Source organism: Drosophila ananassae, chromosome XL, assembly GCF_017639315.1.
Source record: "Drosophila ananassae strain 14024-0371.13 chromosome XL, ASM1763931v2, whole genome shotgun sequence".
Classification (NCBI taxonomy): domain Eukaryota; kingdom Metazoa; phylum Arthropoda; class Insecta; order Diptera; family Drosophilidae; genus Drosophila; species Drosophila ananassae.
Genome location: NC_057931.1, coordinates 3,592,361 through 3,610,847, shown reverse-complemented (window position 1 = coordinate 3,610,847; position 18,487 = coordinate 3,592,361). Strand labels below are relative to the sequence as shown.

The following is an 18,487-nucleotide window of genomic DNA, read 5'->3' as shown; positions in this document are numbered from 1 at the left end:
TAATAAACGAGACCGTCGCTCTCTGGGTGTTTACATTTGTGTGTTTGTGACGTTGATGCATGAGGTCGCGACGCTGACGTCGACGCCGGCGACGGCTGTGACGCAGCAGAGGGTCAAACGCGTCGCACGCTAATCATCCAACCATCAAACCTGTTTGTTGCAATTGCATTTTGCAATTTTCTCAAAAAATGTAAATAAATATTATATTATTTGATTGCAACAAGAAAGTGGCATATAAATATTTGTTTTACAAAAAAAAAAATAATAAAAACTTGCTAAAATAATAATTAAATTAAGAAGAATATTTTAACTTGAAAATTAAACCCAAAAATCTACAATCTCTCATGAATTTCAATAAGCATAGCTCTCTATTTAAGCCACCACTGTTTTGGACAGTCTGCCAACGTCGGTTGCGGTTCGCTGCACACAAGTCTGACGGCTAACACGTTGGACAGCGAATCTAACGACGTCGCGCATGTTAGCCGAACACGTTGCACTCGAACCCAGCACATGGCGCATCACGAAAACGACCGAGAGAGATATAGGCCTTTTCATACTGGCCTCTCTTTTGCACTTGCAACATGTTTGGCGGTTCGATGCCGGCCGGGGTTTGTGTCCCCAATTAAAAAAAAACAACAAAAAGTAAATAAAATAAACGAAACAGAAAAAAAATTACAAAAAAAAGAAGAGAAAAATAATAATAAACTCGTCCAAATTCAAGTCACTAAATCAACCGTTAGATTCGCGCTTATTATAGTATTAGATACTATAAAGTATCTGGAACACAACGGAGAGCTACGTGGGGTCTCTGGAGCCCATCTAGTATCTAGTATATAGTATATAGTATCTAGTATATTATGCAGATAATATTCTAAATTATATGACGTGATCATCCGATTATCTTAGATTGGACCGCGAAACGGGGTCAAGCCTTAGTTGCTTCCAATTATTTCGCACAGTGTGTGTGTTGTGGCAGCCGCAGGAAGTGGCAGGTGGGGGGGGGCAGTTAGGATGCGGGGTGTACTTCAAATACCAGATGGTATTAGATCTATGGCAATTTGTTTTTTTTTTTTTCTTAAATGGATAATTGTTTTATAATTTTTTTTATTAAGAAGCTTTTGTTTCAATTTAAAAAAAAATTAAAATACTAAGGACCAACTGCAAAGGACACTAATTAACGAATATCTTTCCCCTCAGGTCGTACAGGACCATGGATCAGTTTGCCAAGATGGGGCACATGCAACAACTACAGCAGCAGCAGCAGCAGCAGCAGCAACAGCCACCGCCACCCACGTCCCAGATGCAGCAGTTGCATCATCACCTCCAGCAGCAGCAGCAACAGCAACAGCAGCAGCAGCAGTCCTCGCGATCGGCTGCGAGTCCCTTGTCGCCGCCCCGCCCTGGAGCACCGCCCGGAGGCGGTAGCGGTGGCAGCAGTGGTGGCGGAAGTGGCAACAACCCCAGCAACAGCAGCACCGGCGGCGGCGGCAACAGCAGCAATAGCAGCGCCAGTGCCGGCGGCAGCAACAGCAGCAGCAGCAGCAGCAGCAGTAGCAGCAACAATGCAGCCGTGGCAGCGGCGGCGGCATCAGCGGCAGCAGCAGCGGCGGGCATCAACAACAGTTATCTGCCGCCGTCGCCGCAGCACCACCAGCAGCATCGTTTATTCCAGCAGGCGCCCTACAGTATGCCCCAAGCGACCCCCTACCGTGAACCATCCTATCCTTCCCGGCTCAGCCAGCTCCAGCAGCAGGCGGCGGTGCAACAGCAACAGCAGCAACAGCAGCAGCAGCAACAACAGCAGCAGCAACAGCAACAGCACCAGCAGCAGGCGGCACAACTGCAGCAACAGGCGGCGGCAGCGGCAGCAGCAGCAGCAGCTGCCGAAGTGGCCCACATGCCGGAGTACCATCGGGTCCTGGCACGGGCGGCAGTGCAGCAGGGTGGCGGCAAGTCCGCCAACGGAAGCAGTAGCGGTGGAGGGGGTGGTCCTCCTGGTGGCAGTTCTGGCGGCCCGGGCAGCGGCAGTGGCAGCAGTGGCGGCGGTGGTAGCGGTGTCCCTCCACCCGGCAGCGGTGTGGTCCAAGTATCCCAGTCCGGTGGTGTCCTGGTCATGGAAGCGATGCCCCACTACGCCAGCCAGCCCAATAGCACGTCCTTCCAGCAACAACAGCAGCAGCAGCAGCCAGGTGGTTCCGGTAAGGATTTCCCTTCTCAAAAATATATAGAATTCTTTTATTAAAAAGTCTATTCCTTGCAGGACCTTCGGGCGGACCATCTTCTGGCGGCGGGAGCATAATGGTGAACAGCATGAGGGGCATCCAGATGCCGCACTCGCAGTACAGCTGCGAACTCCTGTCGAACGCCACCGCGGTGGCAGTGGCCGCCGTCAACCAGCGCCAGCAACTCCAGCTCCAGCAGCAGCAGCATCCTCCAGAGCCATTCGGAGGAGGCGGAGGTGGAGGTGGCGGACAACAGCCGTACAAAAAGCAACGATTGAGCGAGACGAATGCCAGCAACATGAATCACCTGCCTCCACATCCGCAACAGCAACAGCAGCAGCAGCATCCTGCACATCAGCAACACCAGCGATCCTCGCCAGCACAGCAGCAGCAGCAGCAACAGCAGCTGAATAGCAACCGGCAGAGTCACAATGATCTGGGCAGGCATGTCCAGACCACTCCTCTGGGCATGCAGCTCAAGGTGGAGACCCTGCCGCCCCAGCAACAGCAGCAGCAGCAGCAGCAACATCAACACCATCAGCAACACCAGCAGCATCAGCAGCAGCAGCAGCAACATGCCGCCGCCCAGCAGTCCCAGAATCGTTCCCAGGCCGGTGTCAGTAGCTTGGCGGGATTGCCGGCTGGTTCTGTGACGGTATCCACGGCGAGATCCTCATCGGTGGCCACCTCGGCCTCGAATAGTGGCAGCAACGCCTCCGGGGGCAGTGGCAGCGGAACGGGAGTGGCCAGCACCGAGGCCTACCATCCGCAGGTGAGAAAAGGGGGAGTTTGAAGCAGTTGGGGATTGGAATAGCTTAGAAAACTGGAAGTTGGAGTTCTGAAAAAGTGGTATCTGTATTACTGTAATCTTTAGAAAGGAAAACTTTGCCAAATGTAATCAAGGAACTGTAATGAGAGCTCCTAAGTGTGAGAATTGTATAATATCTTTATGATATTTTATAATATAGAGGTATTTCCATGAAGATCTTGCTTTATAAAAATGTTATAAATAGGAAAGTGGTATTTACTAGTATTTTTTTATTATAATACCATTTAAATTTATTATAACAATTTTATAATAATACCCATTATTCATAAAATATGATCTGATACTTGAGATTTAAAAGAACTCATACTAGAAGTACTAGGAGTTTCTTATTTTAACATTTTCTATTAGTGTTTTTCATAAAAACTTTTGCCCAGAAGGTCACACTTTCACTTTGAACAAACAAACAAGAAATCATGCAGCTTTGGTCACTCTAATAGTATAAAAAAATAAAAAAACTCGAGGGAAAAGAAAACAGAATAATGAAAAACACAAAATTTAAAATTAGACGGATGAATATATACTTTTTTTTATATAAATTATTGCTTAAATAGTCATACTTCGACTTTAAACATTTAAACATGAAATTATGTAGCTTTGGTCACTCTAAAATTTAAAAAAAAACTAGCCAAAATAGAGGGAAAAATAAAGATGAACAAAAAATTAAAAATTAGAGAGAAATAATATATAATTTTTTCATAAAAATTATTGCTTAAATGGTCACACTTACACTTTAAGCACTAAAAATGCAATTATGTAGCTTTGGTCACTCTAAAAGTATAAAAAGCTAGACAAACCAGAGGGAAAAATCAAGAAAAACACAAAATTAAAAATTAGACAAGAGAATATATAAGATTTTTAAACTTTTAAGTTCTTAAAGAACCTATTTTTATGAAAACTTAAAAGAAAAAAAACCCAGTGATGGGCAATTAATTAAAAAAAAAAAGCTTAGGCAACACAGTAATCCAAATACTTGTTTAGAAAGCACTTACCAACACTGGATTGTGTCAAAAGTTTTCCCCCACGAGAGTCCTTTATTCGAGATGATGAGTTGTGGCGGTGTCTCGCCCTCGCCCCGCAAGAAACCGCGACTAATAACCGATCTCTTTCTGTTTGAATTCGACCAGGTGGAGGCGATATCCCCAACACTGCCCAGCGACAGTGCCATCGAGGAGCGGGGCCGGAGCAGCGCCAAGGAGGATCTCCTCATGCAGATCCAGAAGGTGGACAATGAGATCAAGACGGTGGAAACGGCCAAGGAGACGCTTCGGAAAAAGGAGAAATCCCTCATGGAGGTGGCATCGCTGGCCAAGCAGCATAAGACCGCCAAGGAGTTGGCGGAGGCGAGTGCCGCCAATGCCGCCAATCAGGAGGAGGAAGTGGTGGAGCTTGTATGGCGGAATCAGATGCTAGCCAAGAAGATCTATGCCGCCAATCGGAAGACGGCTCATGCTCAACATTCCATTCTCTCCCGTTTTATATCCTTAATTGGAAACAACAACAATAACAATAACAATAGCAACAACAACAACAACAACAACAACAATAATAATAATAATACAAATAATAACAACAACAACATCAATATGCACAACAACAATATGATGAAGCCATGGCTACCACTTTATAATCAACCCTTGGACGTCACCGCCCTCACCGTTCTCATCCAACAGCATCAGAATCTGGTACGTGGTCCACTCCTCCTCCATATCCGGAAGTTGAAGGCCGAAAGATGGGCCCACAACCAAACGCTGGTGGAGAAGTACGCCAAGGAGCAGGCCGACTGGCAGCGGAGGTGCGAGCGGGCGGAGGCGAGTGCCAAGCGGAAGGCGCGCGAGGCCAAGAATCGGGAGTTCTTCGAGAAGGTATTCACGGAGCTGAGGAAACAGCGTGAGGACAAGGAACGCTTCAATCGAGTCGGATCACGGATCAAATCGGAGGCAGATCTCGAGGAGATCATGGATGGGTTGCAGGAGCAGGCGCTGGAGGATAAGAAGATGAGATCCTATGCCGTTATACCGCCACTGATGCACGACGCCCGGCAGCGGAGATGTGCCTACCACAATGAGAATGGCCGGATCGAGGACATGCTGGCGGTCCATCAGCAACGGAAGGCCCTCAACATGTGGACGGCCGGGGAGAAGGAGACGTTCAAGGAGAAGTATCTGCAGCATCCGAAGAACTTTGGAGCGATTGCGGCCAGCTTGGATAGGAAGTCGCCGCAGGATTGCGTCCGCTACTACTACCTCAGCAAGAAGACGGAGAACTACAAGCAGTTGCTCCGCAAATCCCGCCAGCGCACCCGCAGCTCCCGCAATCCGGCCAAGGCCCAGGCTGTCCAGCCCCAGTGCATCATCGATTCAATGACCACCGGTGTGATGACTCGCCTGCAGCGGGAGCAGCAGCAGAAGAGCGGCGGCCGATCTGCGGCGGTTGGGGAACGGGAGCGGGCCGAACGGGCGGCGGAACGGGAACGGGTCGCCGAAAAGGCAGCGGCCGATGCGGCCAAGGCGGCGGAGAGCGCCGCCGAGAAGGCCAGTGCCGCCAGCAAGGCGGTGGAGATCACAGCCGCCGGCGAACGAAAGGCGGCAGCTGCAGCAGCAGCAGCAGCAGCAGCAGCGGCAGCAGCAGCAGCCGTGGCAACCAGTGGCAGTTCCACCACCGCTACTCCCGCCACCACCGGATCATCCGAGAAGACCGAAGCTGACAAGGCAGGAGTGGGGGCCGGAGCAGCAGCAGCAGCAGCGGCAGCATCCTCGCCAGCAACGGCAGCCACACCGTCAGAGATCTCAGCGGGAAGCGGTGGTGATGCCGCCTCGAAGGGCCAGAAATCCGATGAGGAGGCGGCAGGAGCTACTGCCGGAGGAGTGGTGGCACCCGCTAATGACGCCACTGCGGGCAAGGCTGACAACTCTGGCATCTTGGAAGCCGGCAAGGGCAAGGAGACCGAAGCCAATGACTCGCTGGCCCAGAAGTCCAGCCAAAAGGGCCATCCCGATAACTACAATGGTGGGTACTCCTCCCTCATCCCAGTTGCCAGAAGCCTCTCTAATCCTTCTCTTGTTTATCCCCTAGCTACTGGCAGCAATGCCACTCCGGGAGGTGGAGCTGGAGCGGCACAGGGCGTGACCTTGAATGGCTTCAAGCCCGGCTACCATCACTCCTCCGTGGTGATGGCCAATGTGAAGGTCCAGCCACCAGGCAGTGAGGAGACCCAAGGAGGAGCAGCCTCCACTGCTGGCACCGACAAGATCGTAAAGACCACCGGAGCCGTCGGAGCAGGAGCGGAAGGAGCACCCTCCAGTGGAGCAGGAGCAGGAGCAGGAGCCGGAGGAGTGCCCACTCTCACCACCGCCACCACGGCGGGCAACTATCTGGGCCAGAAACTGAAGGCCGCCCAGGTGGAGGGCATGGGAGCCGGCAATGACCTCCATTCGGATGTTAGGTGAGTGATGATCCCTCGACGATCCTTTGAATCCTTCATGGAACTAATGAGGTTATCCCTTTCCAGTGACTCCAAACGTAAACGCTTCGAACTGAACCCCGGGGAGTCGGGTGCCACCAACAATGCCTCATCCGGCGGAGCCACCAACAGCAACAGCCTGAAGCCGAACGCCAAGGACCAGGCGACCAAGTCGTCCTCCTCAGTCCCTGGCACTGCATCCTCCGCTACTCCCACTTCCTCGTCCGCTTCCTCTTCGGCCGCGTCCTCGGCTCCGATGCTACTTATTAGTGCCGCCTCCATCATGTCCACCGGGGTCATGACCTCCGGAACCAACACCGCCACCGCCACGGCGATATCGATGCCTCTGCTGGCGGACGGAGGAAACCTCAACTCCATGGGCAACTCCTCCGAGATTTTGGCCTTGGACGGCAAAGGTGAGTGCCTGTTTTTCCATTTATTTTATGGATTTTTGGGGGGGAAGTCCTTAAAAAAGGAGGAAGTCCTTTTAGGAGACTGTCTTAGGGAATGGAAGTTGTGGGTCTCCAGTTTCCTCAATTTTTATCGGATCTTCTAGAGGAGTACCCTGAAAGACTGGTGGTTTCCTTTCCCATCGATTATCTGCCTTGGAAACTGGAAACTAATTTTTTTTAACATTTATTTCCAATTTTTGTGAGGTTACCCCTTGAAAAAATATGAATATTCAAACATCCCACCTTCCTCCGTCTATATCTTCTCCAATCCTTATCCGATCCTTGAAAGGAATACCTTGAAACATTTGTGGTTGGATTTCCCATCAATCTGCATCTAAATCTGAATACAAAATATTTTTTCAATATTTTTCAAATTTTCCTAAGGGTACCCCCTTGCAAAAACATGGATATTCCCACATGGCTCCTTCTGATGTCTATATCTTTGGTAATTCTCCTCCGATCCTTGAGCGGAATACCTTAAAACATTTGTGGAGCGATTCCCCACCAATCTCCATCAAAATCCTGACACAAAATATTTTTTTAAATTTTTTCAAATTTTTCTGATGGTACCCCTTGCAAAATCCGGCGTTTTTAAATGTGGAACCTTCCGAAGTCTATATCTTTGCCAATTCTTATCCGATCTTTGAGAGGAATACCTTAAAACATTTGTGGAGCGATTCGCCACCAATCTCCATCAAAATCCTGACACAAAATATTTTTTAAAATTTTTTCAAATTTTCCTAAGGGTACCCCTTGCAAAAACAGGGATATTCCCACATGGCTCCTTCTGATGTCTATATCTTTGGTAATTCTCCTCCGATCCTTGAGCGGAATACCTTAAAACATTTGTGGAGCGATTCCCCACCAATCTCCATCAAAATCCTGACACAAAATATTTTTTACAATTTTTTCAAATTTTCCTAAGGGTACCCCCTTGCAAAAACAGGGATATTCCCACATGGCTCCTTCTGATGTCTATATCTTTGGTAATTCTCCTCCGATCCTTGAGCGGAATACCTTAAAACATTTGTGGAGCGATTTCCCACCAATCTCCATCAAAATCCTGACACAAAATATTTTTTTAAATTTTTTCAAATTTTTCTGATGGTACCCCTTGCAAAATCCGGCGTTTTTAAATGTGGAACCTTCCGAAGTCTATATCTTTGCCAATTCTTATCCGATCTTTGAGAGGAATACCTTAAAACATTTGTGGAGCGATTCCCCATTAATCTGTATCAAAATCGTGCCACAAAATATTTTTTTAATTTTTTTCAAATTTTCCTAGGGGTACCCCTTACAAAAATCGAGATACTCCCATATGGTCCCTTCTGGTGTCTATATCTTGGCCAATTCTTATCCGATTCTTGAGCCGCATACCTTAAATAATTTGTGGGCAGATTTTGCATCAATCTACATCAAAATCTTGATCTAAAATATTTTTGAAATTTTTTTCAAATTTTCCTGATGGTACCCCTTACAAAAATCATAATATTCATAGATGGTCCATACCAATCTCTATAACTCCGCCAATTCTTATCCGGTACTTAAATATAATATCTTAAAAGATTTATGGATTGATTCTACATTATTTTCTACCAAAATCTTTAAAACTATATATTTTTCAAAATTTTTAAAATATTTCTGATAGAACACCCTTTAAAAATCAAAGTTCTTATATATCCTCCCTTTCAATCTATATATCTCCGGGAAACTTGATCCGATCTCTAAGAGGAATACCTTAAAACAATAGTGGACAAATATACTATAGATCTGCATTAAAACTTTTGATTAAAATTAGTCATAAAATTTTTCATAATTTTTAAAATAGAACCTCTTCGAAAAAAATCATATTTTCTTAGCTTTAAGTCGAGCTTTGCCGGAAAGCTCTTTTTTTTTTGTAGATTGTGACAGGACCTCAAAGCTTTTAAGTTCCTGGAGGGCTTGAGAGGCTTGAAAGCTTGCTGGAAAGTTTATTTTTTTTTTCGTCCTTTCGGGCAAATTGAAATGTCCTGCGGTAAATGTATTGGCTTTATAAAAAATGCAATTCCCCGGCACTGCAACTGCAACTGCAGTCTGCAGTCTGCAATTTGCAATTCGCAGATGTCCTTTGCGATGTCCTGCCGTTTTAATGAAATGCCAGCCAATCAGTGGCAGAGTAGAAGGCAGGCTCTTTTTATCTTCTTGGCGGCGGCAGCTTCTTGGCACTCTGTTTGCCTTGATTCTCCGCCAGCGTTTTCGATTAATATTTCATCAAAACATGAAGAAGAAAAAAAAAAACGAGGAGAGGAGAACACTGGATGGCCTCAAGTCAAATCGTTGGCAGGACCAAGACCAGGACCAGGGCGAAAAAGAGTTGACAGAACCACCCACCCATCCGGCCAGGCGACTGGTCCTGGACTGGTCTTGCGGTTTTGTTTGCACCACCAGGCCACCACCCACCAGGGCAACCACCCACTTATCCTGACAGCCAACCCTCCGCCATCATCTCGGGCTGTTGGCTTGTTGGCTGTCATCTCCCTGGCGAGTTAATTAAACTCAATTAAATTAATTTTTTTCTTTGTCTGTAAACGCCTTTTTTATTATGCAAGTGATTTAATTTAATTATTAAATTGCGCCAAGGACTGTTTACTTTCGTTTCCTTTCGCTTCCTTCCACGCCTTCAATTCCCCAAGGAATCCTGGACGTGGAATCACAAAAAATTACAAAAAACGATAAACAAAATGATTAATCCGATTAATTTACGATTTATCGATAGGTTTTTTGCTTTGTTTTTGTTATCACTATTTATTTATTTTTATTTCGAAACTCTTTTAGTTGATTTTTAATCACTGGTTTTCTTTTAAAAAAAAAAATGGTTTTAGATTTAAATTCTAATTATCGATTTATCGATTAATCGATTCTTATAGCAACTTGCTGCTTTTTATCATTATTTTTAACTTCTTAAACAATCTACTTCAACTTGTTTAGGTTTTAAACTTTTATTTATTTTATAGCGAAGAAAAAAAAAACATTTAGCTTGCTTTGTGTGTGATTTTGTGTGTTTAGAAATATAAATTCGTAGATTTCGTTGCTTTGATTATGCAATTCTCTTACTTTCGGGGTTGATCTACTTCAGGGTTAGTTTTTCTTCTTTCCGATGATCTTCTCTAGTTTTTGTGGCGACCGTGATACGGTTGCTTTTTTGGGGTTAAGATTCGATGGCGACCGTGACAGTTTTTCCTGGTGTTCCTCCTAGCTGATGTCCTAGCTGCTGTTGATCTTCTTCAGAATCTTCTGTATGGCGACCGTGATAGCTCCTCTTCAGTTTACATGGCGACCGTGACAGTCCTACTGTTGATCTCCTTCACTTTACATGGCGACCGTGACACTCTTTCTTGATGTTCCTAGCTGATGTCTTAGCTTCTGTTGGCGACCGTGACAGCCTCCCTAGCTTAAGGCTGCTGCTGTTGATCTTCTCCGGTTTCCATGGCGACCGTGACACTGCCACCCGCTGGCTCCCTCTTCGAATGGCTGTTGGTGGTGCTGCTGCCGTGACTGGAGTTGCTGCTGCCGGAGTTGTTGGTGGTGCTAGTGTTGCTAGTGGCCGCTGCTGCTGCTGCTGCCGCCTCGATTTCCTCGGCATGGCACATTTTGCGATGCTTGTGGACGAAATAGTAGCTGGGGAACTTGCTGCCGCATGTTTTGCAAGGATAATACTGGACATTCATGTCCAAGGGACGCACCTCCCTCCTAAGCAGGGCTCCAGCTCCTCCTCCTCCTCCTCCGCCAGGAGTAGCACCTCCACTAGTGCCTCCGGAGGGATTGTTTCCACCAGTGCCTGGACCACCGCCACCCGATGCTGTTATTGAATTGGCTTCCATTTCGGTCAGAGGTTCTGTCACCGCCAGAAGCAACTTTTTATCCGTTGTTGTGGTGGCAGCCGTGGCAGTGGTGGCACTGGTCAGACTCAATGGATTCAAATGGCGTTTGGCGTGCTTCTGATAGCAGTACTGAGATTTAAAAGTGTGCTTGCAATAGACGCACACATACAGCTCCTGGTGATGGTTGCCCGCCGTCGTCGCGGAGGAGGAGGATGTCGAGGAGGAGCTACCAGTTGATGTTGCATTCGTGTTGCCTTTCTGTTGTTGCCTGTTCGATGTGTGCTTAGTGGCACTAGTAGCACCTGTGGCAGTGGCACTACTACCATCTCCACTGTTCTCGCTCTCCTCCAGCTGCTGCTGGCTCATCTGCCTCTGCTGGCTGCTGATGGCCCTGGCCATTTGCTGATGAAACGAATAGCTGACACTCTGCTGGCTTCGATGTTGCTCCAAGCCACTGCCACTCCCATTCCCATTGCCAGAGCCGGCACCATGGCCTGCTACTCCTCCGTTCAAGTCCTCTGGCTTGTGGCCGTAGGCGGTATTTAAGATTCGACGGAAGCGTACGGGTCCATCGCAGCTGGCCACGTCGATGATGAACTTGGAGGTGGAGCTGGTCGTGCTGCTGGTGGCTCCCATTTCCAATTGGGCCGCCGGCACCGGAGCCCTGGCTACCTGGAGGCCATTGGTGGACTTCCTATTCCGGTTGGAGGAGTTCCTGCCCCGGGATTTGTCCTTTTTGTGGGTCGGCACCTTTTGTGGCTTTGGTGGTGTGGCTTTGGTGATGACCACCGGAGGTGGTGGCGGTGCGGCCGGACTCGGTGGCTTCACATCCAGGCGCTCGATGTTGAGACTTCCGGCACTGCTCCCGGCCAACGAACTCACCACGGACACATTGCAGTCCATGTCCACGTCCGGCTCTGGCTCCGCCTCGTTATCCGTCACCGTGTTGCTATCGATGAAGACCTCCACGTCCTCGTCCTTGTCCTCCTCCTCCTCCTCCTCGGCGTCCTGCATGTAGTTACTGCCATGGGATGCCAGGGAGAGTGGCTCCTCCAGCTGCAGAGTGGCGCCCGGAACAGGAGCTCCTCCAAAAGTGCATAGTGCCGAAGGATTCGGTGGCGGTGGTGGTGGTGGTGGGGGATGCGGAGTAATGGCAGCTGCCTGGGGCAGGGGCAGGAAGCCGTAGTTGGGCAAGGTGGCCTTGCTGGGGATCGGACGGATGACCTTGGCGTTAGTGGGGGCAGGGGCCACGGGACAGAGCTGGGCGGCCGGGGGATTCCCATTCAAATAGCCCTCGGTCTGGGCACGAGCCAGGAAGGACCTGTGATTTTTAAATTATTTTTTTTTAAATTAGTTTTTCTGGCATGGATTTCTTTTTATTTTTTTTATATTTATGAACTTAAAAAAAAGGGAAAACTTGTTGTGGAAAAGTGAACCCACCGACAGATCTCCAAGGCCCTGGGCATGTGCAGGACATGGGTGGCCAGGAGCACTGCAAAGATGTTGTCGACGGTCAGGTCGAGGTATCCCGTATACATGTACGTCAGTAGCGGAGCAAACTGATCCGCCGTAACATTGCTCAGATAGAGCAGCAGCTCCCCCGTCGGGGTGGTGGTGGTGGCGGATGAACTGGAGTTTCCCGCCGCCGTCGCCACCACAGCTGCCTCGTCCAACCGAATGGCGGATCTCAGGTAGCCACTGTGCATTCCCAGGACTAGGGAATGGGCCACAAACCGAACACTACTACTGGGGGCAGGACCCACTTCCAGGATCACATCCGGGGGTGAACTCATCACCAAAGCGGAGGCACTACCTCCCGGGGCAGCTCCTCCTCCGCCACCACTGCCGCCGGCAGCTGCTATTGAGGAGCGACTGGAGGAACTGCTGCTGCTACTGCTGCCAGTTAGCCAATTAGTGAACATTCTGCCCAGATTCTAGTGGCAAGTGGCGCAGTGGCAAGTGGCAAGTGGCACGTGGCACCAAAACAAACAATAACAGAAAAAAAAAATATAGATAGACAACGGAGTATATTCCTTGGCGTGATTTTACGAAAGTGAAAACAGAACACGGATTCCCGAATCTCTGGACATTTGTCCGCCGCGAACTCGGCTGCTGAACTGACGGCCGATGGCTCCACGTCTCCGGTATTTATACTCCCCGGTCGGAAAGCCAGGCGCCGTAGCAGCACCCGCCACCATCGCCCAATCCGCCCACCGCCACCCGCCACCATCACCACCAGCCAGCAGTAACATCATCAGAAGGACCTCGTTGTCCTTCGGCTTTTCAGTCGAAAGGGATTCGCTGCAGGTCGTTAACTGAACTGCCATTTTAGCTCATTTTCGGCCAAAAACTATTTTATTTTTAAAGCGGGGGAGAATATAATTTACATATTTGTGGATTTTGTTCAAAGACTATTTTTTTATTAAAAAAAGTAGTATTATTTAGTGCATAACTAATTTTGAAGGCTTAATCGATCATAATTGAAAGTTTTAAAAGAAAAAGTCTAGTATTACCGAAAAAAATCAAGAATATATCGAAAATCATCGAAGGCAAATACCTCAAAATTCAATTTTGGATTCTAGTAGATTTCTATCCCAAAAAAATCGATGCATTTTTTTATGAAAACTATAGTAATCGAATAATCGAAGATTGTTCTACAAAATTAACAATTTATCGAGAAAATCGAAGATTAATCGAAAATTATCGAATAAAAACACCTTAAAATTCTATTTAGGGTTCTAAGTAGCATTTTATTCCAAAAAATCAACTTAGTTTTCTGAAATATAATGTTATTTGAAAGTTCATCCAAAGTAATGACAAAATAATCTATATATAATAAAATAAAAATGAATCTAGATTTTTTTATTAAAAAAAATCGATAGTTTTTAGTGAAAATGGAACGTTATTTAAAAACAATCGAAAGGTAGTAGAAAAAATGGAAATTACATAAGAAGGTAAGCATAATTAAATAGCAAGCAATGTGAGGAATAATTTAAATAATTTTTTAGCTATTTTCTGCTCAGTTCTTTTCAAGCCAAAAAGGTCAACACTAACGACGAAGTCCCTTGCTTTTTTTTGTTGCTTTTTGGTTATGTTTAATTGGTTTGTGTTTCTGTGTGTGTTTTTGTTGTTGTTGTTGTTGTGATTTTGATGCGGTTAAATTTTGTTGTTGTTCGTGTGGGGGAGTTTATTTTTTTTAAATTTTTTTTTGGAAGATTAACAAATATTCAAGAAGCGAGCAAAAAGTGTTGCCTATTTTTGAGGGCCCTTTGCTTTTTGACCCAAAATGCACTTTCGCGGTTCTTTTGAGCCATCCATCTCTCTCTCTCTCTCTCTTTCTCAGTCACTTATCTCCTGCATGTGTCATTTAAGCGCTTAACAACTCTCTCTATGCAGGTGTGTGTGTGGCAGAGTGTGTGTGTGTTATATGTGTGTGTGTGTTATATGTGTGTGTGTGTTACCACCCGAAAATGTTGCCTCAATCGACTTAATTGATTTGTGGGCATAACCAGCACATATTTACCCATACACACATGCATATGTGCGTTCATGTTGATTTACTATGTGTGTGTTTGGGTGTGTGAGTGTGTTTTACCTTATCAACCTCAGAAAGTGTGTGTGTGTGTGTCTTGTGGTCCTGCAGTTCGAATTCTCAATCAGCTATTAGCGTTTACCCAGAAATACCCTGGATAACTAAAAGGGCTTAGCATGATCTACTATTTTGAGTTTTTTAAATGAAGTTTGTTCAAAAATCGATAAATATCGTTAATTATCGATATAGTAATCAAAAAGATACTAAAATGCTGTCATTTAATGATTTTTTTATGTTCTTAATTAACAAAAAACTATATATTTTATAAATATACTCTAAAGATACAATATTTATTATAAAAAACTATCGATTTTATTGATATTTTTTATCCGTGAGTTCCATATCGATAATTATCGAAACAGTTATCAAAGAGATGCAGATATTTTATCATTTGTTTGTACTTTTTCTGTTTTTAATTAACAAAAAGCTACATATTTAATAAATATATTCTAAAAATATATATTTATTCTGCAAAACTATTGAAAAAATCGGAAAATATCGATAATTATCGAAATAGTAACCAAAAGTATACAGAAATCTTATCATTTAATGATTTTTTTATATTCCTAATTAACAAAAAGCTATATATTTTATAAATATATTCTAAAAATATATATTTATTCTGCAAAACTATCGATAAAATCGATAAATAACCTCTACTGAGTATCTAGAGCTTCGAACTAGGCTGGGATATTGTCCTTTCCGCCTTTTTCGTGCACTATTTTTCTAAGATTTCCATCAGCATACAGTGGCTTTCCCCCCTTTTTTTTGTGATGTGGCTTATTTGGTCATTTGGTTGGCTTTTAATTACCGTTACCGTTACCGTTGCTGATCGGTTTATTTGAGCAACCACACCCCCTCGAACCCCCATCCCACCCCCTTCCGGAAATACATACATTATTTTTTTTGTGTAGTGTCCTGGAGGAGCAGAGAAAAGTACAAGATTTTGGTTTGCCGATATGGCAATTGGTCAGTTTGTTGGCTTTTTATTATGTCCTCTTATTGATAGGCTAATTTAATTAAGTCGCTTTCATGCAAGGACCTCGACATAGGAAGGAAGGGGCCAATAAATAGTGCTCTGCCTGCCCTGCCCTGTCCGTCTCTATCGATTCGATTTAACTTCAATCAAGCGTTAACAATTTTAATTAAATTATTTCCAAATGTAATTATAAATGTGCGTCATGCATAAATTGTGTTATTAATTTATTTACCCGCCCACTGACACAACAATTGCAATTACAGCCGAGCAATGAGCTCCAAGAGGGAGAGAGACTGGGAGGGAGAGTCCTGGGCTGCTACTGCCCAGGATGTGTTTTTCCTGACCGAGGCCAACTTTTTGAATAAATAATCACAACGTAGGCAAAAAAATAAATTTCATAAATTGGCATTCAGCAGCGAGGAGAGTAAGCGAAGTGCCCATAAAAAAATATCAAAAAAAAGGATATTAAAAAAGGATAACGAAAAGGAGGGATGGTTGCAGTTGACGTCGTCAATCTTTCAGATTTTAAATTGTGTGGCATTAATCCCCGAGTTCAGTTTATATTTTCATTAATTCTGTCATCTTTTATTTAAGTTTATCGTTTATCGTTTATCGATATAGGCTTTCATCTTGCTAGGGCTAGTTAGGGATGATACTTTTTCGTCTATCGAAATAATCGTTAAACCGTAGGATTACTCAATTTTCTACTTTTTTGATGTTGTTTTGATGCTCTCTGTGTTATTGAAGTTTATCGTTTATCGATATAGGGTTTCATCTTGATATTTAGCCTATCGAAATAATCGTTAAACCGTACGATTATTATTTTTTTGTACTTTTTTGATTGCTCTCTATGTTATTTAAGTCTATCGTTTATCGATATAAGCTTTCATCTTGTAGCTAGTTAGGGCTAGTTAGGGATGACACCTTTTTCGCCTATCGAAATAATCGTTGAATCATATCGATTACTATTTTTTTTGCACTTTTTTGATTGCTCTCTCTGGTGCTGGAAGTGGAACTGTGTCACTTTCAGTCGCCATGCAATTCAATTCAATTAATGAAACGGTGAAAAAGAAGCGTAAAGATGCCTCCTTTCTCCATCCTCTGCCGCTTCCTTCCCCTCTTTATCCATTCTCCCTCTGTCTCTGGTCTCTGGTCCCTGCGCCCCCCTGTCACTTTTCTCTCTTTGTGTGGGTTACACTTTGTGCTGATCTTTGCAGTAAGTTGGCAAATTGCCTGACAACCGGAAAACCAAATCGAAACAGCAACACTGCACTGAAAAATATCAAATCTATCGATTAATTATCGATTTTAAAAAAGTGTTAATAAACAAAAAAAAATAAATAATTAATTAGGTTTCAGGGCAAAGTTAGATTTTATTTAATTTGAAAAAAAAAATAGTACTGTTATTTATTACTTCAAAATTTCTTTCTGTGTACTGCACACATACTCACCTGTCAACTGGCTTACACACACATACACATGTAGTCTGGGTTTTGGCCATGTTATGTTGACAAGCAACTTGTGTTGTATGTTGCTGCTGTTGCTGCTCCATCTTCCCTCGGCAACTGCAGCTTATCCCAGTTGGATTTCATTGTTTGCATACACTCCACTCCACTCTCCCTCACACACACACACATCCTTTCTTCTGGGGGGTGTGCAGGACGAGTCAAAAGGGACAAACCTTTTATGACAATTAAAACATAATTGACGGTCAACATTAATAAACCAAACGCACACCGAAAAACAACAGTCGCAAAAAAGACAACAGAACAGAAAGCAAAAAGCCAAAGGATAACACAGCAGACAGGATGCAGGATATACTGTATACTGGCTACAGGATGTACAGGATACAGGTTGCAGTTGAAGAAAAATATAGGGGGGGTCGGAATTAATAAGTTTAAATAACAAATATTAACAAAATATATCGATTAACCGGCTTCGATAAAAAAAAGGGATCTATCCAACTTATCGGTTTAAATTTTTTTTTGAAAAAGTAATCAATAAACTTAAAAATTTTATTAAACTAGTGAAATATTTCTATAACTTTCTTATTTAGATACTTAGAGTTAATGAAAGTATAGTTTATTTTTAACTTTTTTAATATTAATCGATAAATTGTCGATAAAAAATTTTTTTTTTAAAGGATTTTTAATTTTTTTTTCTCTGCACCTTTATTGAAAAAATAAAATTGTAGAAAGTAAGAAAGAGATGGAAAAAATGGAGTGAAAGAGAGGGGAGGGGGGAGTAAGAAGAAGAACAATCTGCGTTTTGCAATTGAACTTTTGGCAAAAGGGGGGGGATGCGATGAAACGAAACGGAGGATATAACGCACTAATCCCAGGAACCTTCACCCCCACCCCCCCTTTGGGGAGTTAGAGCAGCGTATGTCCTGTATCCACCCACAGCATCTGGCCCCCCCTCCCCCCTCTATTCTCTCACACAAATCAACAGCCATTTTGTGTTAGTTAAAAATTCTTTTTGTGTGTGTGCCGCAACAATCCAAAAAAAAAAAAGGACTTTTAGCCAAAAGGTTGTACCAAAAAAAAAAAACAAAACAAAACAAAGAAAAACGCCAAAAACTAAATTTGAAAGCATTGAAAAGAGAAAGGCTTTCATTCCCTCTCCTTCTGTCAGCAGTCTCCTCCCTATCGCACTCTCTCCTCCCTATTACACTCTCTCCTCCCTAGCGCAACACTACCCAACACACTTTGGGCAATTAAACAGGCGACACAAGTGTGTTGTTGTTGTTTATTAATTTGTTTCATTGCATTTTAAGTGATGCGATCCCCCCTCTGATACTCCACCCCTCTTTTTTTGGTGTCTACATTATGCTGATGGAAAGTAAACGCCATAAGAAGTGGTCAGTGGTCCCGTTATACGAGGGGAGTATGAAGGTATGGGGTGTATGGGGAAATGAAATTTGATGTTTTCGGGCGGCGGGTGTTTTGGTCGCCGCGGCCGCCGCCGCCACGCCTGTCAAAAAACAGCGCACAAAAGTATGCAACTGGATGCGGCTTAACTGACCAGAGAAGGGATAGGGGTGCATAGGGGTAGCACTACCCTTTCCCCATCCACCACCCCCCCACCCCCTAC

At 44.6% G+C, this 18,487-nt stretch overlaps 2 protein-coding genes across 3 annotated transcripts in view; one reads left to right on the top strand and one right to left on the bottom strand.

Moving 5' to 3' along the window:
• Positions 1–18,487, top strand: part of LOC6503585 — a 67,770-nt gene that overhangs the window by 30,950 nt on the left and 18,333 nt on the right. For both annotated transcript variants that reach the window (XM_044716710.1, XM_044716709.1), the window contains exons 3-7: positions 1,198–2,198; positions 2,261–2,994; positions 4,176–6,057; positions 6,124–6,493; positions 6,560–6,927. In XM_044716710.1, the coding sequence (XP_044572645.1) occupies positions 1,198–2,198; positions 2,261–2,994; positions 4,176–6,057; positions 6,124–6,493; positions 6,560–6,927 (4,355 nt within the window). The remainder of the gene's footprint in view (positions 1–1,197; positions 2,199–2,260; positions 2,995–4,175; positions 6,058–6,123; positions 6,494–6,559; positions 6,928–18,487) is intronic.
• LOC6504069 lies at positions 9,932–12,760 on the bottom strand. Its single transcript, XM_001964079.4, has 2 exons — positions 12,264–12,760; positions 9,932–12,144 (listed from the first exon to the last, which is right to left on the bottom strand). The coding sequence occupies exons 1-2, from the start codon at positions 12,743–12,745 to the stop codon at positions 10,395–10,397; spliced, it is 2,232 nt and encodes a 743-aa protein (XP_001964115.1). The 5' UTR covers positions 12,746–12,760; the 3' UTR covers positions 9,932–10,394.

Bases quoted from the DNA above. Each gene is read 5' to 3' on its own strand.
- LOC6504069 (XM_001964079.4), bottom strand. From the start codon at position 12,745: ATGTTCACTAATTGGCTAACTGGCAGCAGTAGCAGCAGCAGTTCCTCC. The intron at 12,145-12,263 runs GTGGGTTCACTT...TAAAAATCACAG, and splicing joins AGGGCCTTGGAGATCTGTCG to GTCCTTCCTGGCTCGTGCCC.